The following is a 25,330-nucleotide window of genomic DNA, read 5'->3' on the forward strand; positions in this document are numbered from 1 at the left end:
CAGCTTTGACTGGAAGATCCTCTGCTAGGATGCACTTCGTCCTTTGCCCACTCCTCATGTGAACAGGGATTTAGTAAGTGCATAGAGCACCCAAGGAGGCCGCCACAAGCCAGTCCAGTGTATGGCAAGGTGCATACTGGATGTCTGGCCTAGCAGCCGTCTTCAGAAATGTAGGCAGATCCCCTTTTCTGTCGAAAAGCTGCAAATTTAGACTTCTCCATAAATGTGAAGCTTGAAAACTTGAGACTCCACATAAATTATTCTATTTCGAAAAGTCACATTAGAATGTCAGGTTCATCTCTGTAACCTCGACTTTCTCAATACAATAAACAATCTTAGATTCAATTCTCATTGTACTACACACAGAAAAGAGTATACTGTCTTCTGTTTTGAGAGGAAAGTAATAGTCCTTATATTGGGGAAGGAAATTCCAATTTAAATTTCTTGACTTTTCATAAATCTCCTAACTCTGCTAGGAAGAATCTTAATGTAGTCTGCCTTTATTTGGAGGTTACACCCTCTCCAAGATTGTTAAAAGGATAAATATATGCATCTTTATTTAGTATTAATGAACCACAATAAGAAACGTGTGTAGTTTTAATTTGGGAGGTTTGGGTGACTAAGCTTAGGAACAAGAAGTGATGTTCATAAAAGTCTTGATTCTGGGCTACAGATTCAAAGTGATTGCTTAAGAGTCTGAACAAGTTCAGCTGTGCCACAGGAGATTAAATGTACTTGGCTGGATTTGTGCTCAATTTTCCAGGATATGGGTCTCACGGAGCTGTGAAGAAATTCATTGGCTATTTCTGCATGCAGCCTCTTCCCCTACCATCCTCTGGTGACAGCTGTCCGGGCGCATCACCAGCAAGAGGGCAGCTTTAGCAGAAACAATTCAAGTTTACAAAACAAGACTTTACTGATTTTTATTTCACTTGCCATAAATGATACTGATATATGTTTGCTTTGGGCTTCACCATCCTATGTGTGAAGTCAAATTTAGGTTTTAGTTAGCATTTAGTTACTTAATGCTTGTACTGTTAACTTGAAAAAAATTAAGTAAAGTCACCCCTTGATGATGTGTGGACCTGAAAGAAAGGGAGAGACTGGACCATTGAGACACGTGGATAAGAGCCAGATGTTTTTTTCTGTACCCCAATCTGTCTCCCAACCATGCATTTTGTCAGAATGGGTGACAAGTAAAAAGACTGAGACTGGACAAGCACATGTTAAGAGTAGGAGGAAGGCAAGGGACCTGTGGTTCCGTGGGGTAGAAGCACCTGGGGCCATAAGACTTGGCGATACTTCTAGTACATTTAGGTGATCATGGCATAAAAGGAATGGAAAAGACTTTTTAACAAGTCTATGAACCTTAATCATTTCTAAAACTTAAGCATTTACTCCAAAGGAATTGTCTATCTTTGTATCAGGTCCAATTTAATTGTTCCTCTTAAAAAATAATTGGATGTAACAAAAAATGTAAAAAATTACACTTTTTTTTTTAAGATTACACTTTTTGACTGAGAAATGGAAGAGATAGCATGGAAAGATTGCTGCCTGCCTCTCTTTGATAGTGTGATAATGTTAACTTTAATTGTCAGATTGTTATATTTAACTATAGGTCTAATCTTCCCTTTTCTATCAAATAAATAGTAATATCTTCATCAGAGTGTAGTTATAGAATAGTTACACAAGTGTTTGGACAACTTAATCTCTACTAAGATTTCTCAACATTTTCTTAAAACTTTATTTAAATTCAGAAGAAGTAACTTGTAGTACAGAGAATGAATTTGTGGAATTCTTGGTGCTTTTGGTCTACATTTTGGCTTGTAGTAAATCTTGGTCATATTATTATTGATTATTTGTATTAAAAGTGATAGCATGTAATCTGTGGGCTTGTCTTACTTGTACTATAATTAAAACAAAAATTGAAGAAGTAACTTTAGTTTTCTTTGCATAGAGAAAATCTCTGCTGGCTTTAGAGAAAGAAGAGGAAGAAGAGAGAAGTAAAACTATAGAGAGTTTGAAGACAGCACTAAGGACGAAACCAATGAGGTAATTTTTATACTGGGTAGCGTGTACTACTTGTCTCTTTTCTTTTTCTGCTTTTCTACTTTCTTCTCCCCTTGTTTTTTCCCTTCCTTTCTTCTTTATTTTTCTGCAATAGCCAAACTCTTGAGGAAGTCTTAAATTAAAAACATGTAATTGAACCGTGGATGAAATACTTTAATCATTGAACATTCAATAAATTGTTTTTCTTCGGTTAAAAGATATGCAGACATCCATGAAGGTGGCTAAAATACAAAAAGGCAGAAACTAATAAGTGTTGGTGCAGATGTGGAGAGATTGTAACCCTCATTCATTGCTGGGGGGAATGTAAAATGGTGCAACCATTTTGGAAAATAGTTGGACATTTCCGCAGAATATTAAACATAGTGTTGCCATATGAGCCAACGATTCTACTTCTCGACATATAGCCCAAGGGAAATGAAAACATGTCCCTAAAACCTTGTGTGCGAATATTAGCATTATTTATAATAGCCAGAAATTGGAAACACCTAAATTCTATCAACTGATCAATTGATAAATAAAATGTGACATCTCCATAAAACAGAATATTTTTCAACCCTAAAATGGAATGGAGTACTGATACATGCTACAACATGGATGAGCCTTGAAAATATTTATGCAAAGCGAAAGAAGCCAGACACAAGGGACCATGTATTGTATGATTCCATTTATATGAAATATCCAGAAAAGGCCAATCCATAGAGACAGAAAGATAAGTGGTTGCCTGGGGTTAGGGAGAGAAGAAAATGGTCTTTTGGGGATTATTAAAGTGTTCTAAAATCAGATAGTGACCATGGTTGCACAATTCTGTGAATATATTAAAAATCACTGAATTACACATTTGAAAGTATGAATTTTATGGCATGTGAGTTATATCTCAATAAAATGGTTGTAAAAGAAATGGATGAGCAATCAGCTTCTACAGTGTGCCTCCCACACGTTCATTTTCCATTAATCGTCTAAGGTTTGGTGGGATATGGGGGTGCTTACAGGTGCATTTCATCACCACTAGTGCTACGAATGAAGCTTGGCTAGGTCTGGGTGATGTGGTTGGATGAAATAGCTGAGAAATAAAATTCCCTATATTTGACTATAAAATGCTAGGAAAAAATGTACTGACTCCTCAAAAATCATATACAGTAGTATATCAAAAGTTTTCTAGTCTATCCTAACAAGATCAGTGTTTCCCTCTCTATGTGTGTTCTGCATTCTCAGATGTTAATGGTTATCCAAGGCTAAATAAGTTTGGAAATTTCTGGAGTAGTCACATCAACAGGTTATGTTACTTTTGAACTTTTCAGAGGCTTAACCTACAGATGTGTATTGTGAATTATTCTCATTGATTGACTTTACAGTTAAATAAGTGCTATAAATATCCAAAAATTAATGTACAGTAATAAAGTATTGCTTTTATTTGTTTTATATATTGGGATTCCATATAGCATGCCATACAAAAGAAGGTTTTTGCTATAAAACTAAGGAGATAGATTATCATTTGTTTGGCAAGTAAATATCCTGGAGTTTAAGGATGGTCTTTGACTTTTCATTGGTATGGGGCGTGCCTGGGTCAGTGGTCAACACTTAAACATGCATGAGGACTGGATGCTATCATAACACAGGATCAGCAGATGACTTTAACCTAAGGTGAATATTCTGAATGTCTTCTTGTTCCTGGTTTTCTGTGGTTATAAGATCTGTTCATTGGTTATTCATATCGGTTAAGATCTTTTTAACTCAACTGGAGATTTTTTTCACACTTCTGGTTAGACCTGACCATTGGGTCTGGGCCAAGGAGGAGGCCTCCAATTAAGAAGACTTCATGTCAGCCTTTGGGTACTTTAGGAACTACATCTTCTTACTTTCTCCTGCCCACCAGCCCCCTAAACTTTTTTGTTAAGGGCTATTAAAATATTCCAAAGAGACTTAAGTCTGATACATTTTAACCTTCTCCTCGTGACAGGTTTGTAACCCGATTCATTGACTTGGACGGCCTGTCATGTATTCTCAACTTTCTAAAGACCATGGACTACGAGACCTCAGAGTCTCGAATACATACCTCTCTCATTGGATGTATAAAGGCGCTAATGAACAACTCTCAAGGTCGGGCTCACGTCCTGGCTCATTCTGAGAGTATTAATGTAATTGCTCAGAGTCTGAGCACAGAGAACATTAAGACGAAGGTGGCTGTGCTGGAAATCTTGGGCGCTGTGTGCCTGGTTCCCGGGGGCCACAAGAAGGTTCTGCAGGCCATGCTGCACTACCAGAAGTACGCCAGCGAGAGAACCCGCTTTCAGGTAGGTGCTTCCTCGCCACTTCTTCATTCCTGCCTTAAGACCAGTGCCTTTTCTGGCCCCGAAGGGGGAATGTTAACTTGAGATTTTCCCCTGTGGTGAGCATTCACGATGGGACTTCAAGCATTTCCTTCTTCTTAGGTAGAGAGTAGAATGTTCTTTCTGTAGTTGATCAATCTGAGGTTGTGGATTTACAGTAGTCCCCCTCTTAACTGCAGTTTTGCTTTCCACAGTGCTAATTACCTGAGGTCAACTGCGGTTAAAAAATATTAAATGGAAAATTCCAGAAATAAACAATTCATAAGCTTTAAATTGTGCAGCTGTTCTGAGTAACATGATGAAATCTTGTGCCATCCTGCTCAGTACTTCCCTGGATGTGAATCATCCCTTTCTCTAGATACCCACACTGTATACAACACCCAGCCATTAATGTAGGAAAAACATAGTCTATATAGGAATATATATAGGGTTCAGTACTATCCATGGTTTCAGGCATCCACTGGGGATGTTGGAACATATCCCCTCTGAATAAGGGGAGACTACTGTACTGAACTTAAAAATGTAGCCCTGCTTCCTACACATTATATAAAACACTTTTTGATCCACTAAATTGTTGTTCCCTGAAAATTTTATGTGTTGCCAGTCTTGATGTAGTATCAATATAAACAGTGAGATTATGTCACCACATTGTTTATACTCAAATATAAAAAGTAAGCAGAGTTAACGAAGCACAGTCTTTTGTACTTTGTATACATGTATATGTAAACATATATGATGTAAGAATTTTGAAAGTAGAGTTTTTAGGACTAATCTTAAGGAAAAAAAGGTAGCTTTCTGTGGATCAATGTAATTCTGACTAAACACAAGCTTTTAAAAATTAACTTCAGAGTATTAAAAAATTAATAAAATGAGCGTACGGTTAGTAACTATTCGGTCCTTTGTTTTTACATCTGTATCCTTGGTAGACGTTAATTAATGACTTGGATAAAAGCACAGGGCGGTATCGAGATGAAGTGAGTCTCAAGACTGCCATCATGTCCTTCATCAATGCAGTGCTAAGCCAAGGCGCAGGAGTGGTAAGAGCCTTCTGTACCACAATTTAAAACATATATTATTAAAGAATAATTTTTAAAAAAAGATTACCAACTGTGTAGTCTAAAGAGCTTAAAAATGTATTCCATCACCCTTTTACTTTCAGGAAAGTTTGGACTTTAGACTTCATCTTCGCTATGAATTTCTGATGTTGGGAATTCAACCTGTAATAGATAAATTAAGGGAACATGAAAATTCAACATTAGATAGGTAAGTCACACTATTATGAGATAGTTCATGTGTTTTCCTTGTGTATAGTGCCAGTCTATGAACTACTTGTGACCTAAGGAACTTGTACCAAAATGTTAGACCAGGTAATGATGTTTTTATAGTAAGACTTTCTCGAAGAAAGCAGTAGCACTTGTGTAGAGAACTTAGTGTAGGTTTTGGCATTAGGCTTGAATCCATATCCCAGTCCTGCCACTTACCTGCTGTGTGTTCTGGTCAAGTTACTCAATTTTTCTGAACCTCACTGGGTTTTTGGGGTTTTTTTTTTTTTTTTTTTTTTTTTTGCGGTATGCGGGCCTCTCACTGCTGTGGCCTCTCCCGTTGCGGAGCACAGGCTCCGGACGTGCAGGCTCAGCGGCCATGGCTCACGGGCCCAGCCGCTCCGCGGCATGTGGGATCTTCCCGGACCGGGGCACGAACCCACGTCCCCTGCATCGGCAGGCGGACTCTCAACCACTGCGCCACCAGGGAAGCCCCCTTACTGTTTTTATATGTAAAGAAACAGTGATGATGATGATAACACTATTCTGCAGAGCTGTTATGAAAGCTGACTATAAAACATGTGGAATCACATGGCACCTTTGATAGACATTCTATGAATGTTAATTTCCACTTTCCTGTTCATTTGCTCTTGTCTGCAGTCATTTTACGATTTCTCACATATCCTACCAGCTTTCAGATCTTTCCTTCTACCACGCTTCTCCCTCATTCACACACTCCACCATGCTTTTTTCCTTGATAGTCTATGAACATGTCAAAATACACTTGCCTCAGGGCCTTTGCACCTGCTATTTCCTCAGCATTAAAAGATCTTCTCACAGATGTCCAAATCGCTTTTTCCCTTTTTCCCATGCAGAGACCTTTTTCAGCCACTGTGTTCATATTCTTCACCTCACCTCACCTCCCATCATTCTCTACCCCCTTTATGCTGTTGGATTTGTCTTCACAGGACTTATCATTCCCCAGTCAATAATAGGGGCTCAATAAGTATTTGAATGAATAAGTGAAAGGCATGAACATTTCTTTTGTAATCTTTAATTCAGTGGTCAGTCAAGTTAGTTATATGGGCTTGTTTTTCCGTAAAGAGATTCCATGAGCAGAATCTGGATTTGGTTGTGTTTGGATTTGATAAGCTTTCATGAATTGTCTTCTATGTGCCGCGCATCCTAGGCTTTCAGATTTGTCTCTTGTAGTGATCTCAGTTCACTCAGATGATGTCTTTTTTCCTTAGAACATAATTAAGAGAAGGCATTCAAATTTTGTTGTCGCACTTCTTTTAGAGATATCTCTGAAATTTTAGGAAAGGCCTTAGTATTTATGTCCTGATTCCTATGTGCCTGTGTTTGTAGGATGTTCAACTTTTAATAGCTTTTCTTTCATTGTCTTTCAGGCATTTAGATTTTTTTGAAATGCTCCGAAATGAAGATGAACTAGAATTTGCCAAAAGATTTGAACTGGTACATGTGCTTACAATTATTCTAATTTGACTCAGCAGCTCACAAATGTCCCTGTTGTAATGTGTGTCATAGAGATGACATGTAACCTAAGAGCAAAGTCAGATTTCTGTTTTGCTATCTAAGTGGCAGGATTAGCTTCTATTTGCCTTGTAATTGCTTACCTTACCTTGCAGGAATTGAAGAACTTGGATGTTTGACTTAGATTTCTTTTTCATATGAAACAGGTTCACATAGACACAAAAAGTGCTACTCAGATGTTTGAGCTGACCAGGAAGAGGCTGACCCACAGTGAAGCTTACCCTCACTTCATGTCCATCCTGCACCACTGCCTCCAAATGCCTTGTGAGTGTGTTTGTGACTTAACGCATGTGTTTGTGAATGTTTGGACATCATCCAAAGGGCTCTGTCTTCTGAACAGTGTGGCTTAGGTTGGGTGCACACCAGGGATTCCAAACCTTAGTTTTGTGACAGCCCAGTGTGTCTCTGCACAGCTTAAGGGGTGTTGTGAAGTTCTCAAAATGAAATGAATTATAACTCGCTTTGATTTTAAAAATAAATATATGCCTTACAACACATTTAGAAGGGGGCAGAAAGTGCCTCTCAGTCACGTAAATGATCATCGTGTGTCAGAATTCCAGAAACGTTGGGAAGGGTTGAAAATATCTGTCTGGTTTTGTGGCTCTGGCGGGTGACCGCTGTTGAAAAATATTCGTTCAAGTTTTGAAACCAGTTGAAGTATCTCCACTGTTCTTTTCTTTTTTAGACAAGAGAAGTGGCAACACCGTTCAGTACTGGCTACTCCTAGATAGAATTATACAGCAAATAGTTATTCAGAATGACAAAGGTCAGGACCCTGACTCCACGCCCTTGGAAAACTTTAATATTAAAAATGTCGTACGGATGTAAGTTTCTTCTTATTTTGCTACCCTTGAGATAATAGCACCAGTATAAGACATTTGTATTATCCTACTTCAAAATAGCAGCTGGGAGAACTGAAATGTTCTAGAGGTCAGATACGAGTTCCTATATGTATACATGTAATATATATATATATATATATATATATATATCATCTGGGTTTAAAATGGGTTTCAAGCATGCTGAGGACTTTCTCTGCATTAAACAGTTTTTCTACCTAGAGAGCATGCATTTAGCAGTGGGCCTTTTACGCTTTTTGTAATGAATGCTCCTTTAACTATCATACAGGTTGGTTAATGAAAATGAAGTTAAGCAGTGGAAAGAACAAGCAGAAAAAATGAGAAAAGGTAAATGATGAGGTCCTGACAAGAGAAGAGGTCATGTTACTGGTTATTGGACAACTCTCCTTACTGTATATTTTAGAAATTTGCATTGATGCTTCCCATTGACTTTGGTGTATAAACAGCCTTTCCCCTCCCCCATGCTTTCAGGGCATTTTGCCTGGTTTTTCTTGAATCAGACTATCTTAGTTGTCATGTTGATTCCCAAATATTTTATCCTTTCATTATAATCATTTTTTGAAGCATTCACTGTTCAATGTTCATTAATTCAGATTTTCTAAACCACCGTTCATTTTTGGAAGCATTTTTGAAGCATTTACTGTTCAATATTCATTCATTCAGATTTTCTTAACTACCGTTCATCCCAGCCTTCCCCATAACTGCTCTTTAAAGCACACTAGATTTTAAGAACTATAATCAGGGACACCAGGGATTACCCAGAATTTTGAAAGAGAAGCACAGGCAACTTGGTTCCAGCAGCCCATTTCTCCACGTGACCTTAATTTGGCACCAGTTATAAAAAGAGAAATCATGCAGAAAATCACTGACCATTAGAGATGTACATGTTGTGAAACATTAACAGACCAGCCATTGGTGAGTATCTCAGTATGTCTTTGATATCAACTCTCAGCATCAAATGACTTGGGGGGGGGGGCGGTCATTTGTGCCTGTCACCATGCCAAACCACTCACAGAATAAGTATAACTCTTCCCCTCCTTCAAAATATTAGCAAATTAAAGTTGGACCCTTTGAGAAAACAGTCATACTCCCGGCCACTACTCTTTCACTATGCTGGTTAACTGACTTCCTTTTCCCTGTCCAAGTGACTCATTCACAGCCAGTGACATACAGTAGCACTCACCATAGTATTCAGTGTGTTGAAAATATGGTCCAAGAGATGCTGAAGCATTTCCTTTCCTCTCATCACGTTTTGTCCATTGAGCAGAAAAGCAGGCTCACCACTGATATCGGAAAATACTGAATATGAAGTTCTGTTATATTGTGGGTTCCTCGTATGAATTCAGCTAGGTCTCAGATAAGTGAGGTTGCACATACATTTTTATAAATTAATTCCAGAAACTGCTATAGAAAGAATAGAGACACTGACAACAAGTTAGGGTAAAGAGAGAATTATACCCGAGAAGATGGTCAATGAGTGGTACTTTAGGGATATACCCTAGAGCATGGAGACTCAGGTGTGCAAGTTGAAGAGAGTACGTAGGACATAAGCTTTGGAGTCATTTCAGTCCTTCATGCAGTGGGTATGTACTGAATGGCTGCATGGGGCAGGCACGGTGCTGGGCTCTGGGTCTGGGTCTGGGTCTCAGCTCTGCCCCTGACTGACTGTGTGGGTAGGCTAAGTCATGTCCTTTACCCCTCCAGTCTTTGCCTCTGCAAAGTGAAGATTAACATCTAACTCACAGGGTTGTTGTGAAGAGTAAATGACAAATATTAGGACTTTAGCATAGTACCTGGCATTTATTAGCTGCCTAGTAAATGGTAGAAAGTTTTGTAGCATTTAGGCAGTTGAGGGGTACAAGAGGAAATGGCCAAGATCAGCTGGAGGAATAGGATGGTTTAAAGTGAGGTCATGCATAGAGTGCAAAAAAGGAGATATTGTCGGTAAAATTCATTCTTCTCTGGAAGTGTCAAGTAGCAAAGTTCTATTAAATAGGGTACCTGTTGATGAATTTCTCAGAGGGTGGAGGCTGTGAGGAGACAGGAAGTACTATGGACCTGAAAGGTGGAGAATATCTGGGGAGAATTCTCTGTAGTGCCGGATACCCAGTAAGTACTGAATAAAAGCTTAGCAAATGGAGACGATTTGTGGAGATAATCCTTTAGGCTGGAGCTTCCCATACTGGGCACTTTATCAGAATCCTCTAAGGAACATTTGAAAACCACAGGTTCCTAAGCCCTGCCCCTGATCTATAGAACAGACTCCCTGGAATGTGGTCTGTGAGTCCTGAAATGTCAGAATCTCTCAGGTGGTTCTGAGGCTTGGCCAGATTTGTCAAAGGCTAATGACCGATAGTAGGAAGTCAGGTCTTACATTGTCAAAGAGGAATGAAACAGAGATAGAAGAAGGAAAGTGGGATGCAGTGGGGTAGTTTTTAGATGTCGCTGAAGAAGTCAGGGAAGCATCCACAGAGTGGTAGAAGCGGGTTGACGGTTATCTTAACTCCAAGGCTGGTAAACTCCAAGGCTGGTAAAATCCAAGGATTTTAGTGATTTGAACCCTTCTCTGCAAACTCTGATTTTAGAGAACTAAGAAGAGAGAAAGTAAAAGACAGAGAAAGCAAGAATTTAAATGTTATCAAATTCAGAAATAGAGACCAGCTCTGTATAGCTCTGCCCCAGTAGGTTCTGTCTCTAGTGGGTTTATTGGTATAAAAAGACTAGGGATTGGGGCCAAGTATTTGAAATGAAAATCTGCAGGCTAAACTTCATTAGTCCTCTTTTCCAAAGAGTATTACTCCCGTAAGTGCTAGAGTCAGGAGGTGTGTTGGCAACGTAAGTAAGCATTATGCTAAATGGGGTGCCTTGTTCCGTTATAGCGGGATTGGGGGAGTGAGTGCAACTACAGCTGAGAGCTAGTATTTTTCTCCGCGTATTATCGTGATTCTCATGCTCAGCAGGTACTACTTAACTTAAAACCCTTAAGGTGTTTAATGATGAGATAATAACATTTGCTTTCACAAGTTTTAAGAATTGTTTGCCAGCGCATAAAACACTTCAAGTCCAAGGGGCCCTCTGAGGGCAGTGGGAGCAATGACTCCACACTGGGACAAACCCTGGGTCCGGCAGCAGCACTTCCTCCCAGGGCAGGATCCTCCCTTTCAGCCTCTCTGCTAGTGGGACCTGAGCCAGCAAACCCAGCTAATGAACACTGGACTTGTCTAGTTCTCATTTCTAACTTGTGAAAAGAGGCCCTGTTAATAGTCATTTTCCCTAGTGTGACTAAAGGGCCATTTCTAGGACAGGATTCTAAATTAAATACCAAGCAGGCGCCATTCACCTCCACAAATAGTTGCTCACGCCTGTGTTCCATCTTTGGAACTGTGACCGGAGGGCCTCTTCAGCCTTTTACAGAATGTAGTTGACAAAGTTGTTCAACTGAAGCCCCCTCCAAGCACGAGCACCATTGAGCCCATGAGTTGCTCCCTTTGATGGAGAAGAGGAATGATTTTATAAATCATAATAAAGAGCCTCACAATCACCCTCAATCGATCTTCTGTTTAGAGAAAATGCTTCAGCTTTGAAGAGTTCACCGTTTTCATGTCCAGTTGTTTTCATGTGTAGAGCACAATGAGTTACAACAGAAACTGGAAAAGAAAGAGCGAGAATGCGATGCCAAGACCCAGGAGAAGGAAGAGATGATGCAGACCTTGAATAAAATGAAAGAGAAACTTGAAAAGGAGACCACTGAGCACAAGCAAGTGAAGCAGCAGGTGGCGGACCTCACGGCCCAGCTCCACGAGCTCAGCAGGGTGAGCTCACGGGCCCCAGGCTGGGTCTCCCATTGCTGGGCAGCTGCTGAGGCCTCCTTATCCCAGAGCCCCCATCCTTAAGTAGACAGCTCTGCTGGGGGCAATAGAGGCTGAACCGTCTCCTGACCCATCACGGTGGTTGTGCAACCTGTTCCCTCTGCTTACCGTGCATGTTAGCAGAGGTGGTTGGAGGTGTGCATTTGCTCTCCAATACAGATACTCTCACAAGAGCAAGGAAATCACATTAGCTTCTTAACATGAAAACTGATTTCATGAAAACCAAACTGGAGGATGGTACCAGAAGTGAGAGACACGTGAGCCCTTTGCAAACGAGCCCTAGAGTGTCACACACGAGGCCACTCAACTTACTGCGCCTTTAAGCCCACATTCTCAGATGTGTGAATTTCTCCATAATACACATGTTAGGCAAAGTTTCAGACCCTAAAAATCATCCAGTGAATTTACTTCTTCTGTTCATCTGCTCTTTTCCTATTTTTATTTTTCAGAGGGCCGTCTGCGCTTCACTCCCCGGTGGAGCATCGCCTGGAGCCCCCGGGGGGCCCTTTCCTTCCTCTGTGCCCGGACCCCTCCTCCCTCCCCCACCACCCCCGCCTCTGCCTGGTGGAGCGCTTCCTCCTCCACCCCCTCCCCTCCCCCCAGGGGGCCCTCCCCCTCCCCCAGGGCCTCCTCCCTTGGGGGGAGTCATGCCACCTCCTGGTGCCCCCCTGGGTCTGGCACTCAAGAAGAAGAACATTCCTCAGCCCACAAACGCCCTGAAATCCTTCAACTGGTCTAAGCTGCCTGAGGTGAGCCATTTGTTCCAACTTTCCCTCTAACGGATAGCACTAGCGGTGCACTGTGTTGTCTCTGATCGGGCCACCCTGGCTGTCCAGTGATTTCATTTCCTAGTGTGGCTTCAGGATTCTCACTAGCTCAGATATTCAAGTGATAAAGCTTCTGAAACAAGGGACCCGATTTTTGAAGCCAGCTCATTCTGAGCATCCGGTAGAGTGAAAAATTTGGGATAGCAGCACTTTGTAAAAAAAATAACTACATCTATTCTTTTTGTGTCTAACTATAAACCCCAGCGCTTCTTAACTTGATGTTTGCAGAACAAACTGGAAGGAACAGTGTGGACTGAAATTGATGATACAAAAGTCTTCAAAGTTCTAGATCTTGAAGACCTAGAAAGAACTTTCTCTGCTTACCAAAGACAGCAGGTAAGAGCATGTGCCCTCCAGATGCTAAAATAATTAAGGAGTCATGTTCTTGTGCATGATCCCTGGGCCATCTGCCATAACCATGACATGTTAGGCATCTTAATTCTAGGCTGTTTGGTCTAGCCTATTATGTTCCTGCAAACAGCATGGTGTGTGGGTCTGCATGTATGTTTAGGTTCCTGTCCGTTTATGTGTGTGTGTGTGTGTGTGTGTGTGTGTGTGTGTGTGCGCGCACACGCATGTGTGTGTACATGTTGAAGGTATACAAGCTCCTTGTTAGGGAGCTTCATGCTCTGGTGTCTTTCCACAACACCGTCTCCGTTGGTGGAAGGAGCTCTGTATCTTATTGTCACTTGTGCTTAGTCAAAGGGGCCACCAGGGGAAAATAGTAGGAGAGTTACCTAACTTGTAGTGTCACCCCACAGTGTTTGTTTCTGAAGCTATTTTAGTTATAATATTTATATCTCAAATGGTTATTATCAGAAGTGGGCTGCTTATTTGAAATAAATGGAATCTTTTGAAGTATGGGGGTTGGTAAATGACTATAAGTTGGCAGCTAGATAGAACCTAGAAAGAAGTTTCTGCTCTGTCCTGAACATGATCGACTCAGAAGTGGGGCTGTGAAGGCTGAGCAAGTGTGGGGATGGCAGTGGAACAAATAGGACCCGAGGAGCTTCTGAAAAGTGAGCAACATGATAGTATGAGAACATGCAGTTTGATTTGGTGCTTACTAACCTGGCCAAGTAGTCAGCGTCACTTAGTGAGCTTGGTCACATCTGTGCGGTACCTCTCACCCCTCGAGAGGGCATCTTAGTAGAATTCACAGCAAAGTGGGTTGGTACAGAGAGTCTCAGAAGTACAAGCAAGAGGTGGATTGAGGTCTTCAGCAGTCAGTCGGAAGTCTGGGAGGGAAAAAGTGAGTCTCAGAGTGTAAGGAGAAAAGTTCAAAGGGTGACTGAGGGAGAGAAATGATGAGAGCAGAGGGTGTCTTAAGGAACAGGAACAGGCAGATGCCAGGCATCTGCGTAGGGGCTTTCCTTGGGTTTTGCTGGGAGGCCCTTAACTCCCGTGTGAATCATTCCCAGGGTGGAGCATCCTCAGACAAGCAGCAGACTTCCTAGTCTGCTTAGGCTTGGCTTGGTTCCCAAGAAAGAGTGTCTCAGAACAGAACTGCCAAGCACCAAGGGAGAAGATGGACTGAGGCTGGGGAGAAAAAACAGCTGAGGGTTTTCTTTTTCAAAACGGCCTTTGATGCAACTAAAATTGAAAAGAAAAAGTAGTACATCTTTTAGCCAGAATATTTTCCCTTAAGTGAGAGAATATTTCTCTGCAGTGCCCTTAATGCTATTTTAATAAAGTACAAAAATGCAGGTGGTTGCCTGCCATGGCAGAATGACTGTAAGATAGGAGCACTCAGCTGGGACCCCTCCCAAAAGTATGACAGCAAACTTGTACAATATCATAAATGCCAAATAAAGGAAAATGAAGAAAAAGAAGATAGGACGTTGTCCAGTTGAAAGCAAGATACCTTATCTTTCAGGGGACAAACAAAAGATGTGTTGAGAGCTCTTGTATGGCAGGTACTTGGACCAGATTCATTCCTGAATGGCCACAACAGGCCTCCTCTCTCTCCCGTCCCACGATAGTTTCCTCTGGGCCTTAACACGAAGTAGGATATTAGGACATAGCCAGTTTCCTGGTAGATTCAAATAATCTTCTGACCTAATTACACGTCCTGCTGATTTCCTACTTCAGTTTCAGTCACTAATACTGGTCCATTCTAGTTGCCTAAGATGAAGGCTTGGGAACTTAGAGAAGTAAATAAAAGGAAGAGAAAAACAGCAGTTATTCCAAATGATGCTATTCAAGTCTGAGCTCGTGGGTTACATTTATTATGAAGGCAGATGGTTGAAAGACCCAAGTTTACAAGACTCATAATTAACTGGCTTTCAGCAGAAGGTGCAGAAGGATGCTGCCAAAATGCTCTGGGACAAATATGTGGACAGTTCTCAAGAGCTCCAGGAGACAGGGTTGCAGAAAGCCTAGCAATTGGGTAATTGTCTCCTAGCAACCAATTGCTGTTTAAATAATCAGTAGTCATGCCAGTGAGGATAAACCAGAACATTTCGGTTGCACTTAACACTAAGTAGTAGACTGGTTAAGTAGAATAATTTGTGACATTTGCAGTAGTACTTCCCGGAGAAAAATTTCAGCACACCCACTCAGCTTGACTCAAGTAGGTCTCCCCTCTTGGTGTAAGAACATGAGCTGAGAATTTTTAAACCATAAAGGTGTTTCCCAAATGAAGGTAATTTGAGCCATTCCATTGAATTTATTGAATGTTGAGAGACAGAAAATCGAAAGATGAAGACAGACTAGTAGGAACACATAGGATAGACTAAAGGAAACGGGGTGCCTGTCATTGTGTCCCCATGTCTCATAACTAATGGCAACGTCAAGACCTATGCATTTTCATTTTAGTCTTGGCAATGCTCTATATAATTATTGTTACACTTGAATTGCTCTCTTTTCTACTCCCAAATGAATACCGGGAACCCTTTTTTTCAATGATTTCTCCTCTTTCTTCCCTCCAGAGTTATAAAACGCTGGTCAAACTCTCTGGATTTCAGCCAGTTGTGTGGCCAAGTAAATTTCTCAGAGAGACAAAGAACCCATGAATACCATTGTCTGTGTGCATGCAACAGGAACACTACACAGAGTAAGATTTTGAAAAAAATTTCAAGCTTCAGATTAGTATAATTTAGGTGAACACTGATTAATGACATGTAGGAGAGATTTGATATAAGTAAATGTACACACACACACACAAGATGTGCCCTGTTGATATGAGAAATATTGAATCATTAAAAACAACAGATATTTTTATTGTCTGCTTTGCATATAAAGTATGTCAAAGGACACAAATGTGTTAAACTATTGCACACGTCTATAATGCAGCTTATACTATAAAAGCAGAGATGAGGAAAATCTGTAAATAACCAGAATATAGACTAAAAGATGATAATCAATATTAAGTATCCATTACATTTTTGGTGCTGAATATAATATATACAGCCCCAATCTCATCAACCCTAATTTTTAGTTCTCAAGGAACTGATACTTATTTGTTCATTTAATCTTCACACCAACTCTTTGAGGTGAGTATTATTCCTATGTCGCAGATAATAAAAATATGGCTCAGTATGTATTCAGTGTCCAGACAGGTGTACAAGTGGCATAATTCTCAGTTTCACTTTGTTCTTATTGATGGCTTTATTGATTATGAAGGTTAGACTTTGTAAAGGATTTTCTTTAACTCCAGTTTTAAGAACAAGATCATTTCTATTTAGGATTCTTTTTTTTTCCAGTGTGGATATCAAAGGTGTGAGCCGATTATGTAAGCTTATGTGCCGCACGAAATGGAATTTAATAGCATACAGTTATTCCCCTGCTCACATTACAGAAGTTCATTTGAAAGTCAATGTCTTGAATCTCAGAACCTCTTTTCCTCATTCAAACTGTACTATACATGATCTCTAGGCCAGCCACAAGAGACTTATTTTAATACATAATGTAGCACATTGCATAGTAGTACTATCTCAGTTACAATTAAACAACATTCATCTGTGTTTTGTGGGAAATTTTCATCTCAAGATGTTATAAATTCATTCTCCCTATACATGCAATTTGGACAGAGAGAAAATGAACTAAAGGTACTACATTTACCTAAAGGCACACATATCTCTGGAGCAACAAATGAACAGCTGGTTATCTCCATTCCTCTTCCCCACTCTTTGCCTGGGGACACCCCTTCTTTATAGGTCCTATTATCAGAACGTGATATAACATTTCAAAGCCTCTCTGCTTTGAATAGTTACAAAGGATAACTATCCTAGGCTCCAGAGTCCAACTCTCCACTAACATGTCAGATACAAGTCATTCTTGGGGTCCCATTTGGTATAGTCAATGAATGGTATCTTCTGAATTTTTATGAATGGCCAAAGAAATTTCTTTTTTTATTTTCTTTATGTTTTTTGTTATTCTGTATATCTAGTTTTTACATTGAAAAATTATGTGATTTAGGACACTGATTTCAACAAGCTTTGTCCTTAGTCATGGCATATGAAGACAGGAGATAAAAATTGTAAATAGTGGTTTTTCTTAGTACCAAAGTATAAGGTACAGGTTCTATATAGCTGGACAACATGGTAATAGTTAATCAAATACAGGGTTTTATATAAATATTAGTGTGTGCATTTCTCTGGAGAGGGATCTCCAGCTTTTATCAGATTTACAATGGGATCTCAACCTCAAAAAGATTAAGAACCATCCATATAAAGGTTGTCATTGCCTATGAAATGTCGAGTCATTATTTCATGGTGAAACCCTATTTATAGGAATTTATCAGCATTGGCTCCTGAAAATGCAAGCCCCAACTTCCTACTTATTTTCCAAACCCTAAGCCCTACACCAAAAATCAACTGGAAAAATCAGACATCCTGTTAGGTGGAGCCAAATGTAGGCAATTCTATCATGTTTGGCCCAAGCCAATTAGTGAATAATTTAAAGTTTCAAAAAGAATGTTAACTTATTTGAAATAGTCCTGGGAGCATCAGTATTTTTAACATTCCCTGTCTAATAAGCTTTGTGATTTTGTTTAAAATGTGATGATTAAAGGACTCTTAAAATAGGGGATTCTCAAGATCTCCAATTAACCTAACTCTCACATGGCATTCTTCATCCTCACCTCTCAAAAGATAAGATACATTACTTAGCTATTAACTGTTACACTTAGTGCTGCTGCTGGTTACAAGTGGGAGATCTTGACCAGCTGTGCTTCAACTCAACTGAAAAGTAGGGCAATAGGCAAAAAAATGGACTTGATCATTGGCTTGAAAGATAGAATAATTGTAGTGTGTGATAGCTTCCAAGTATGGAGCTCATAAATATGTGACAGGTACTGTACAAAATGCTTTACATGCATATCACATTTAATACAATAAATACCCAGTTGTTTACTTCATTTTACAGATAGTGAAACTGAGCCCCAAGTCACATCCTTAGTAAATGCTTGTGGCCTGGTTCCATAGACCACTACAGTAGAGATTAATTTCCAGACAGTGGGAACTTAGGGAGAATGAGTTGCCAGACACCTTCATACAAGTTTCTTCCTTGAAGGCCAGACAGGGAGAGCAGGGTCTAAATTCAACTTGCAACTTGTCTCTTTAAGAGAGAAAAGTAGGATAAGATGACCTCATGGAGTTCACTTCACCAGTTTTCTCTGCCCTTGAAAGGAGAAACTGCTGTTACAGGGAAAGAGTGCTAAGGATTTTCAGTGTAAAAAACTTGACAGTTACAACAGGGACAAAAGAAAACTGTGACATCAGAGGAAAGAAAAGTTTCATGTGGTTATCACTTTATTTTTTAAACATCATTCCAGAAAAGTAATCCCCCCTTGTATGGGTGGAGCAAGGGGAGGATACATTTTGTTTCCCATTCGAAGAATGATGTGAAACAGCTCATCTGTGTAAAATTGGCCTTGGCAGTGCTGCCGGGACCAGTGAGGCCTTAAGGAATCTGCTAAGTAAACGCTGATTGTGTAAGTAGTTGGCCCAAAAACTGGGGTGTGTTTTGCACACCGAAGCTTTATTCATGCCATCACGGCAAAAATATGCAAAGAAAGCTGTGACTTTCTCATAACGTGTCAATTACTGCTTCCTCTTTCCCTTCTTCACTCCAGGTCTTTTCTATGAACTATTTTCAACAGAGGCTGTTGACCTTATACGCATGAACAGCCCCAAGGCAGTGTGGACAGGACCACCAATGGCTGCACAGCACATGAATCACTTATTGTCTCTTAATTGCAAGTTCTGTCTTTTTCCGCATACCTACCCAGAGCGCCCACAGACATTGTTTGGACTCTTGGGGAGTACTGAGTGTTGGTTTTACTGACCTATATTGTTGAACTTGTCTTTTTTCTTTTCTTAATCCTTCCTAGTGACACAAGAAGATAGGAGATTATTCCATCCCCTCAAAAAAGCATATTTTGCTGGTAGCACATGACAATGGGAGTAGTTCCCTCAGGTTGATAGAGTTGATTGATATTTTCTGCTTCAAGGGAAAACCGTGAAATCTGCTTCATGTTGAATACATGGAGCCCAGTGGTCCTTTCAAAGAGGATTTGTTCCTTCACCACTTTGAGTCTTTTGGGGGTGTTTTAAAGCCCTTTCGTTTCTGAATTTGATTTGCCACCATTGAAAATTGTGTACAGCACATGCCATCTTCTCTCTCTACCCTGAACGCTTAGTACCCTGCTCTTCAATGTATCTTCAGCCAGACTCTCATCTTCATCAACCCTCATTGCTGCTCCTGGGAGCATAAAATCATCTCTTACCCTGTCACTGATTTCCTTGACCTTCCCCCATTGGTTGCTGTGATTTCTGAACTGCATGTATCTGATTTGCCTTTTCCATGCCTCTGCCATGGCTGTAGGATTTCTTTGTGAACAGTAACTCCAAGCAGGTAAGTGAGCTAAAACCCACACTTTGCTTAATGTAACTCCTTGGCTTACTATAAGCTCAAAATGTCTTGGTTTTCCTAGGGTTTTTTTTTTTTTTTCTGATGGTGTAATACAATGCCTACTTAATTTCACATTGGGTTTCAACTCTTAACTGAATATTGAGAGGTATGCCTGAAATCTCAGCACAATACGAAACAGTTAAAGTTTGGTCACATGGTGCCTCTTATTATAAACTCCATGTTGTCTTTGTTTCCTAAACTGTTATCCAGTTCTAGAACTCTTTGGTTTCCTTACTTTTTTTTTTTTTGGCCAGAGTTCCCTATTTTTTAATCTTTTTTATTTTTTAAATTGGGGTATAGTTGCTTTACAATGTTGTGTTAGTTTCTGCTGTATAACGAAGTGAATTAGCTATACATATACATATATCCCCATATCCCCCCCTCTTGGACCTGCCTTCCACCACCACCCCCCACCCCCGCGACCCCATCCTGCCCATCTAGGTCACCACAGGGCACCGAGCTGAGCTCCCTGCGCTATACAGAAGGTTCTCACTAGCTATTTGTTTTATACATGGCAGTGCACATATGTCAATCCCAATCTTGCACGTCCATTCTCTATGTCTGCTTTCACTTCTTTCATTTTTTAACGGCATGATCTGTTTTTTAAATTGATCCTGACCTTTAACAAAATCAAACTTGCTATTTATCAAGTCAATCTATGTTTTCACCTTGATGCCCAGTTTACTCAAACTGGTATTTTATGTATAATTGTTTTATGCCTCTTCCACCATAAATTATGACTGGCCCTCATTGCTTACAGCTCTCTGTACAGCAGTAGAGTGTGTAAGTAGTGTTTTATTGTTAATCGAGGTAAATCAAACCAATGCCTTGAACTGCGCCCTCCCTGTTGTCCTTCAGGCTCCAGGGTAATGAAAGGTACCATCTGGGCTTGGGCGCTTCCTGTTGCACATGAAGACGTTTGGAAGGTTTTATTGTTCAGCTTTCTGAGTGTTCAGGATGCAAATGGTTCTGGGGTGAATGGGCCCTGTAAATGGCTGGACCAGCAGTGGCATGTTTCAGCTGAGCTTGATTCATAGTGACAGTCCTTCTGTCTGCTATCCATCGGGATTTGGGGGACAAAAGGAGGGTACCGTTCATTAATAATTTATGCATCTTCAACTTAGAAGCACTTTGTTCTTCCAAATAATGCTTTTTCAAATGTGGGTGGTCAGCTTTTCTTATTTTCCTTTGTCAACTACATTTTAGCCTTTGTTTCAATTCCACCACCTGCATACATTCCCCTGCTTACCGTCTCGGCTTTGCGCGCGCGCGCGCGCGCGTGTGTGTGTGTGTGTGTGTGTGTGTGTACAGCAAATATAAAGGAAAACTGTGTATCTGAAGTCGGAATGTCCCTGTTTGACTTTGATGGATTTCTTTCATGCTCTTTATAGAAAGAAGCAGATGCCATTGATGACACACTGGGCTCCAAACTTAAAGTCAGAGAGCTTTCGGTGATTGATGGTCGGAGAGCTCAGAATTGCAACATCCTTCTATCGAGGTATTGTTGATGTTGTCTAAACATTTCTGGTAGGACCAACTTTTTTTTTTTAATTTAATTTAATTTAATTTTTTTATACAGCAGGTTCTTATTAGTTATCTGTTTTAAACATATTAGTGTATATATGTCAATCCCAATCTCCCAATTCATCTTACCACCCCCCACCCCCGCTTTCCCCCCTTGGTGTCTATACGTTTGTTCTCTACATCTGTGTCTCTATTTCTGCCTTGCAAACCAGCTCATCTGTACCATTTTTCTAGATTCCACATATATGCATTAATATATGATATTTGTTTTTCTCTTTCTGACTTACTTCACTTTGTATGAGTGAAGTTTCTAGGTCCATCTGCGTCTCTACAAATGACCCAATTTTGTTCCTTTCTATGGCTGAGTAATATTCCATTGTATATATGTACCACATCTTCTTTATCCATTCATCTGTTGTTGGGTATTGAGGTTGCTTCCATGACCTGGCTATTGTAAATAGTGCTGCAATGAACATTGGAGTGCATGTGTCTTATTGTGTGTGTTTTTTTTTTTTTATAAATTTTATTTATTTATATTTTTTATTTTTGGCTGTGTTGGGTCTTCACTGCTGCACGTGGGCTTTCTCTAGTTGTGGCAAGCGGGGGCTACTCTTCATTGTGGTGCATGGGCTTCTCATTGCAGTGGCTTTTCTTGTTGCGGAGCACAGGCTCTAGGCACATGGGCTTCAGTAGTTGTGGCTCATGGGCTCTAGAGTGCAGGCTCAATAGTTGTGGCACATGGGCTTAGTTGCTCTGCGGCACGTGGGATCTTCCCAGACCAGGGCGTGAACCTGTGTCCCCTGTATTGGCAGGTGGATTCTTAACCACTGTGCCACTAGGGAAGTACGGTGTGTGTCTTTTTGAATTATATTTTTAAAAAATTATTATTTTCTCTGGGTATATGCCCAGTAGTGGGATTGCTGGATCATATGGTAATTCTATTTTTAGTTTTTTAAGGAACCTCCATACTATTCTCCATAGTGGCTGTATCAATTTACATTCCCACCAGCAGTGCAAGAGGGTTCCCTTTTCTCCACACCCTCTCCAGCATTTGTTGTTTGTAGATTTTCTGATGATGCCCATTCTAACCAGTGTGAGATGATACCTCATTGTAGTTTTGATTTGCATTTCTCTAATAATTAGTGATGTTGAGCAGCTTTTCATGTGCTTCTTGGCCATCTGTATGTCTTCTTTGGAGAAATGTCTATTTAGGTCTTCTGCCCTTTTTTTTTTTTTTTTGCGGTACATGGGTCTCTCACTGTTGCGGCCTCTCCCATTGCGGAGCACAGGCTCCGGATGCGCAGGCTCAGTGGCCGTGGGTCACGGGCCCAGCCACTCCACGGCATGTGGGATCCTTCCAGACCGGGTCATGAACCCGTGTCCCCTGCATCAGCAGGCGGAGTCTCAACCACTGCGCCACCCAGGGAAGCCCTTCTGCCCATATTCTGATTGGGTTGTTTGTTTTTTTAATATTGAGCTGCATGAGCTGTTTATATATTTTGGAGATGAATCCTTTGTCCATTGATTCATTTGCCAATATTTTCTCCCATTCTGAGGGTTGTCCTTTCATCTTGTTTATAGTTTCCTTTGCTGTGCAAAAGCTTTTAAGTTTCATTAGGTCCCACTTGTTTATTTTTGTTTTTATTTCCATTACTCTAGGAGGTGGGTCAAAAAAGATCTTGCTGTGATTTATGTCAAAGCATGTTCTTCATGTTTTCCTCTAAGAGTTTTATAGTATCTGGTCTTACACTTAGGTCTTTAATCCATTTTGAGTTTATTTTTGTGTATGGTGCTAGGGAGTGTTCTAATTTCATTCTTTTACATGTAGCTGTCCAGTTTTCCCAGCACTCTCATTGCATATCCTTGCCTCCTTTGTCATAGATTAGTTGGCCATAGGTGTGTGGGTTTATCTCTGTACTTTCTATCCTGTTCCATTGATCTATATTTCTGTTTTTGTGCCAGTACCACATTGTCTTGTTTACTGTAGCTTTGTAGTATAGTCTGAAGTCAGGGATCCTGATTTCCTCCAACTCCATTTTTTCCCCTCAAGATTGCTTTAGCTATTTGGGGTCTTTTGTGTCTCCTTACAAATTTTAAGATTGCTTTGTTCTAGTTCTGTGAAAAATGCCATTGCTAATTTGATAGGGATTGCATTGAATCTGTAGATTGCTTTGGGTAGTATAGCCATTTTCACAATATTGATTCTTCTAATCCAAGAACATGGTATATCTCTCCATCTGTTTGTGTCATCTTTCATTTCTCCCATCAGTTGTCTTATAGCTTTCTGGGTACAGGTCTTTTGTCTCCTTAGGTAGGTTTATTCCTAGGTATTTTATTCTTTTTGTTGCAATGGTGAATGGGATTGTTTCCTTAATTTCTCTTTCTGATCTTTCATTGTTAGTGTATAGGAATGCAAGAGATGTCTGTGCATTAATTTTGTATCCTGCAGCTTTACCAAATTCATTGATTAGCTCTAGTAGTTTTCCAGTGGCATCTTTAGAATTATCTATGTACAGTAATCTGCAGACAGTGACAGTTTTACTTCTTTTTTTCCAATTTGTATTCCTTTTATTTCTTTTTCTTCTCTGATTGCTGTGGCTAGGACTTCCAAAACTATGTTGAGTGATAGTGGCAAGAGTGGACATCCTTGTCTTGTTCCTGATCTTAGAGGAAATGCTTTCAGTTTTTCACCATTGAGAATGATGTTTGCTGTGAGGTTTGTTGTATATGGCCTTTATTATGTTGAGGTAGGTTCCCTCTATGCTCACTTTCTGGAGGTTTTTATCATAAATGGGTGTTGAATTTTGGCAAAAGCTTTTTCTGCATCTATTGAAATGATCATATGGTTTTTATCCTTCAATTTGTTATTATCGTGTATCACATTGATTGATTTGCCTATATTGAAGAATCCTTGCATCCCTGGGTTAAATTCCACTTGATCATGGTGTATGATCCTTTTAATGTGTTGTTGGATTCTGTTTGCCAGTATTTTGTTGAGGATTTTTGCATCTATTTTCATCAGTAATTTTGGTCTGTAGTTTTCTTTTTTTGTAGTATCTTTGTCTGGTTTTAGTATCAGGGTAATGGTGGCCTCGTAGAATGAATTTGGGTGTGTTGTTCCTTCCTCTGATATTTTTTGGAAGAGTTTGAGAAGGATGGGTGTTAGCTTTTCTCTAAATGTTTGATAAAATTCACCTGTGAAGCCATCTGGTCCTGAACTTTTGTTTGTTGGAAGATTTTTTTAATATATATATTTCTTTTTTTTTTTTTTGTGGTACGTGGGCCTCTCACCACTGCGGCCCCTCCCACTGTGGATCACAGGCTCTGGACGCGCAGGCCCAGTGACCATGGCACACGGGCCCAGCTGCTCCGCGGCATGCGGGTTACTCCCGGACCGGGGCACAAACCCGCGTCCCCCGCCTCGGCAGGCAGACTCCCAACCACTGCGCCACCAGGGAAGCCCCTGTTGGAAGATTTTTAATCACAGTTTCAATCTCATTACTTGTGATTCGTCTGTTCATGTGTTCTATTTCTTCCTGGTTCAGTCTTGGAAGGTTATACCTTTCTAAGAATTTGTCCATTTCTTCCAGGTCGTCCATTTTATTGGCATAGAGTTGCTTGTAGTAGTCTCTTACGATGCTTTGTATTTCTGCAGTGTCCATTATAACTTCTCCTTTTTCAGTTCTAATTTTATTGATTTGAGTCCTCTCCCTCTTTTTCTTGATGAGTCTGGCTAAAGGTTTATCAATTTTGTTTATCTTCTCAAAGAACCAGCTTTTAGTTTTATTGATCTTTGCTGTCTTTTTCTTTGTTTCTATTTCATTTATTTCTGCTCTGATCTTAATGATATCTCTCCTTCTACCTACTTTGCATTTTGTTTGTTTTTCTTTCTCTAGTTCCTTTAGGTGTAAGGTTAGAATGTTTATTTGAGATTTTTCTTGTTTCTTGAGGTGGGATTGTATTGATATAAACTTCCCTCTTAGAACTGCTTTTGCTGCATCCCATAGGTTTTGAGTCATCGTGTTTTCATTGTCATTTTTCTCTAGGTAGTTTTTGATTTCCTCTTTGATTTCTTCAGTGATCTCTTGGTTATTTAGTAACGTATTGTTTAACCTCCATGTG

At 40.2% G+C, this 25,330-nt stretch overlaps 1 protein-coding gene across 1 annotated transcript in view; it reads left to right on the top strand.

Annotated features, from left to right (window-relative positions):
• The window catches only part of DAAM1 (dishevelled associated activator of morphogenesis 1), a 179,332-nt gene that overhangs the window by 113,555 nt on the left and 40,447 nt on the right, over window positions 1-25,330 (top strand). Inside the window, exons 5-16 of the mRNA XM_029237931.1 lie at window positions 1,958-2,052; window positions 4,028-4,361; window positions 5,324-5,434; window positions 5,557-5,660; window positions 7,069-7,135; window positions 7,360-7,477; window positions 7,899-8,037; window positions 8,342-8,400; window positions 11,698-11,885; window positions 12,392-12,691; window positions 12,998-13,105; window positions 21,076-21,182. Of these exons, the coding sequence (XP_029093764.1) occupies window positions 1,958-2,052; window positions 4,028-4,361; window positions 5,324-5,434; window positions 5,557-5,660; window positions 7,069-7,135; window positions 7,360-7,477; window positions 7,899-8,037; window positions 8,342-8,400; window positions 11,698-11,885; window positions 12,392-12,691; window positions 12,998-13,105; window positions 21,076-21,182 (1,730 nt within the window). The remainder of the gene's footprint in view (window positions 1-1,957; window positions 2,053-4,027; window positions 4,362-5,323; window positions 5,435-5,556; window positions 5,661-7,068; window positions 7,136-7,359; window positions 7,478-7,898; window positions 8,038-8,341; window positions 8,401-11,697; window positions 11,886-12,391; window positions 12,692-12,997; window positions 13,106-21,075; window positions 21,183-25,330) is intronic.

Source organism: Monodon monoceros, unplaced genomic scaffold, assembly GCF_005190385.1.
Source record: "Monodon monoceros isolate NGI ecotype Baffin Bay Population unplaced genomic scaffold, NGI_Narwhal_1 Super_Scaffold_21, whole genome shotgun sequence".
Lineage (NCBI taxonomy): Eukaryota > Metazoa > Chordata > Mammalia > Artiodactyla > Monodontidae > Monodon > Monodon monoceros.